A 3334-nucleotide genomic window follows, 5' to 3' on the forward strand; every position below is an offset into this window, starting at 1 on the left:
ATCCCCCAGGGAGCAGGCCTAAGCCAGCAGGTGAACATCCTCCAAGGGGTCCCAGACTGCAAGAGGGCATAGGCCGGGCTGAGGGACCTCCCCCCACGAGTGCACAAATTTTTGTGCACCAGGCCTCTAGTGTTATAATGTTATTTGTGATTAGCCTTCCAAGATTAAAACGTAACAGCGATTGGTTATAAGGAACAGAAAATTATTGAATGGTGTTTTCTGACACTTCCTGCCACCAGGGGGCGCCAAACCATTCACAGAATCGTTTAGGAGGTAAACCCGGAGGGGAGCCAAGGGTCTGCACTCACCTGGGAGCTCCGTGTGGTTCCCCAGCTGCCAGGTTATCTGTGGGGGGGGCCTGCTCCTCACCGTGGAGCACGTCAGTACCACCTGCTCTTCCCTGTTTTGCATTCTGATAATGGAGGCTTCCAGGGTTGACTTGAGAGGAGTTGCTAGAAAAAAAACGAGTTTTCTGTGCTGAGTTAGCTGGTCCGCATATCTCAGGAAGCCCGGAGCCTGCTCACAGGGGTCACTGTGGGTCTGGGCTGAGTCATGGCATATCTCCACCTGACCGCTCCCAGAACAGAGTTAAGAGTTTGCTGTGCCTGCGCAGCTACTTGGCGAGAGTCAGATGGTTGCTGCCCAGCATGTGATTAGTCCCTGGGAATTCTCCAACTGACTCTCTTACAAAAGCAATGCTTCACCTTTGATATAAGACTGTGTTGACTGGTTGAGCACTAGGTGAGGAATAGAGTCCTGAATTCTAGCTCCACCTTTGTCACCAACTAGTTGTAAGAACTTGGGTTAGTTGTCCGATGTTTTGGTTTATCAATTTCCTGATCTGTGACATGAAGAAATTGGGTTATAAGTTGGCTGTTTAAGCTCTAAACTTCCTGAGTCTATGACTCACTTCACCACAAGTTACTTCTCTCTTCCAACATCAAAGACCATGTGTCTTACAAAGGGCTCCTGGATCTCTTTCTTCCTGCTCCTGCCTTGGACATACTTTGTAGTTAGTCTCTCGCTCTTCCCATTTTACTTCACACGTTGGTCCAGACCTGTGCTCTTCACATTCATTTACGCATCCACCTGCCATCCAGGCGTTGGGAAGCCAGCGCCAAGTGTGGTTCGATGTGTTAGATGCCGAACTAGTAGTTTAGTGATAAACTCCACCCCAAACTGTTCATGAAAAGATCACGTGGGGAAAAAGGATCACGTGTTACAGTGCAATGACGGAGGTGTGCACAGGTGCTATGATTGCCAGGAGGACACACAGACAGCCTGAGCGGAGTGCTGTGCGGTGGCCAGCGAGGGGGACAGAAGGCCCTGGGCTGAGCACATTGGTCTGCCCCAGGAGCCACCCCTTTCCTGACACTTTGTCACCATGCCATTACTTTACGGATGGCACCGCACATACTAACTCAGTAAGAGAACCGTGAGTTCATTGGTATGACATGGGGAATTACGTTGTTGATTCAGCTGTTCTCCCACAGAGAAAGCCGGCAGGTAAAGATAGTGGACGTGAGCCTGCCAAAAGTGACACCCAGAGCTGAGCCAGGTCTGCTGGGTCAGGAGGCTGTCACTCCTCCTCAGTCCCCCCTCCACACCCCCACCCCCACCCCCTGCAAGAGAGAGGAAATGGTTTGGGCAGAGGATGTGAGCTGATTTTCCAGTGCAGTCACATCTGACTTCATTGCTGTCATAATGCTCTACTTTCTTTACACACGCTTTGCCCTCCGGAACGAGTGTGCGAGGGCCTTGTGAGCAGAGGTGGTGCCCAGTTCACCTCTGATCCCCTGGAGCCTAGTCACAGGTCATCAAATATTAATTCTCTTTTTTAGTTCCCAAGAGAGAAAACTTAGTTGAGTCCAAAGACAACTTTCATGAATTCACATTTTAATCCAAGGCAGTGGTTCTCAACCTTCTGGCCCTTTAAATACAGTTCCTCATGTTGTGACCCAGCCATTAAATTATTTTCGTTGCTACTCCATAACTGTAATGTTGTTACTGTTATGAATCATAATGTAAATATCTGATATGCAGGATGGTCTTAGGCGACCCCTGTGAAAGGGCCGTTCAACCGCCAAAGGGGTTGCGACCCACAGGTTGAGAACCACTGATCTAAGGGCTTGCAACTCAAAGTGTTCCTTTCTGTTTCCTTCCAACAAAAGATGGCAGAGGTGCCCAGGTCATAGCTGGAGGGAACCTTTTAAAACTAAAATGTTAAGTTTAGAAAAGACATGTAATGTTCTTGCTCGGCCCCCTCCCTCCCGGCGCCCCGCTGTGAGGCACTCCCTTGCTGTGAGGCACTCACCCAGCACCACCACTTTCACCGCCTTTGTTGTCCTCACGGAGCGGCTGTAATGTAAACACGTGTACATGCCTTCGTCGTGCGGAGTCACATTGGCCACGCGGATGGAGAGCTCATTGGGGGAGTGATGAAGAAGCTGGTATTTATTATTTTTTAAAGCTGTATGGGGGGAGAGGGGGAGAGCATGTTATGAGGAAAAGTACCAGATGAATATAGATTCTTGGTGGATGGATTATTCGCAGGAATAGCTCTTGATTTCCACACTTTAAAGGAACAAATATCACATCTTGGATTGAGTTGACTTACAAATTCTAGTGTTACCAGCTGGATGACTCTCCTTAGCTTGAAATGAGAATAGGAAATAAAATATGTTGATCCTGGTATCTGTGAAATAAGCATTTGCTTTATTTCTGTTTGTAGGAAATTAAGAACACTATGCTGGTGGACGGTTCGGGTGGCAGGAGAATTTTACAGAATTTTAGACATCACATTGTGAAAAACGCCCCACTAGCCCTGGCTGGTGTGACTCGGTTGGTTGGGCATTGTCCCGTGGACCCAAAGGTTGCTGGTTGGATTCCCGGTTGGGGCACATGCCGGGTTTCAGCCCAGCCCCAGGGGAGCACGCAGGAGGCACGCTCACATCCATGTCTCTCTCTCTCTCTCTCTCTCTCTCTCTCTCTCTAAAAAAAAATTTAAAAACTTGTGTTTTTTTAAAGGATGTGTTTGCTTAAAAAAAAATGCCCCACTATGATTTACCTTTTGAAATCTGGTTCATTTGATGTTGTCTTGTCAGAATGAGTGTGAAGAATGTAAAATAAATGCATTGGTATTCATTGTTCCAGCTGGGTGCTTCTTGTTTTTAAAAGTTCATTATTATTTAAAGTTCCCCCCAAATTATGACTTAGTCCTTCCAGGTGTTTGTTCCTCTCGGTTCTATGGGGAGGCCCATCGCAGTCTGAGGCCCTCAGCTAACCAGTCCTCTCTTCTTCCCTCCCTCCCTTCCTCCCTCCCTCCCTCCCTCAC

The 3334-nt window shown here is 48.1% G+C and overlaps 1 protein-coding gene across 1 annotated transcript in view; it reads right to left on the minus strand.

Moving 5' to 3' along the window:
* The window catches only part of CRTAM (cytotoxic and regulatory T cell molecule), a gene marked incomplete at its 5' end in the record, with an annotated part of 17893 nt that extends 15413 nt beyond the window's left edge, over positions 1-2480 (minus strand). Inside the window, 2 exons of the mRNA XM_014543237.1 lie at positions 309-452; positions 2315-2480. Of these exons, the coding sequence (XP_014398723.1) occupies positions 309-452; positions 2315-2480 (310 nt within the window). The remainder of the gene's footprint in view (positions 1-308; positions 453-2314) is intronic.
* Between the last annotated feature and the right edge of the window lie 854 nt (positions 2481-3334).

This window comes from Myotis brandtii, unplaced genomic scaffold (genome assembly GCF_000412655.1).
Source record: "Myotis brandtii unplaced genomic scaffold, ASM41265v1 scaffold1089, whole genome shotgun sequence".
NCBI lineage: Eukaryota > Metazoa > Chordata > Mammalia > Chiroptera > Vespertilionidae > Myotis > Myotis brandtii.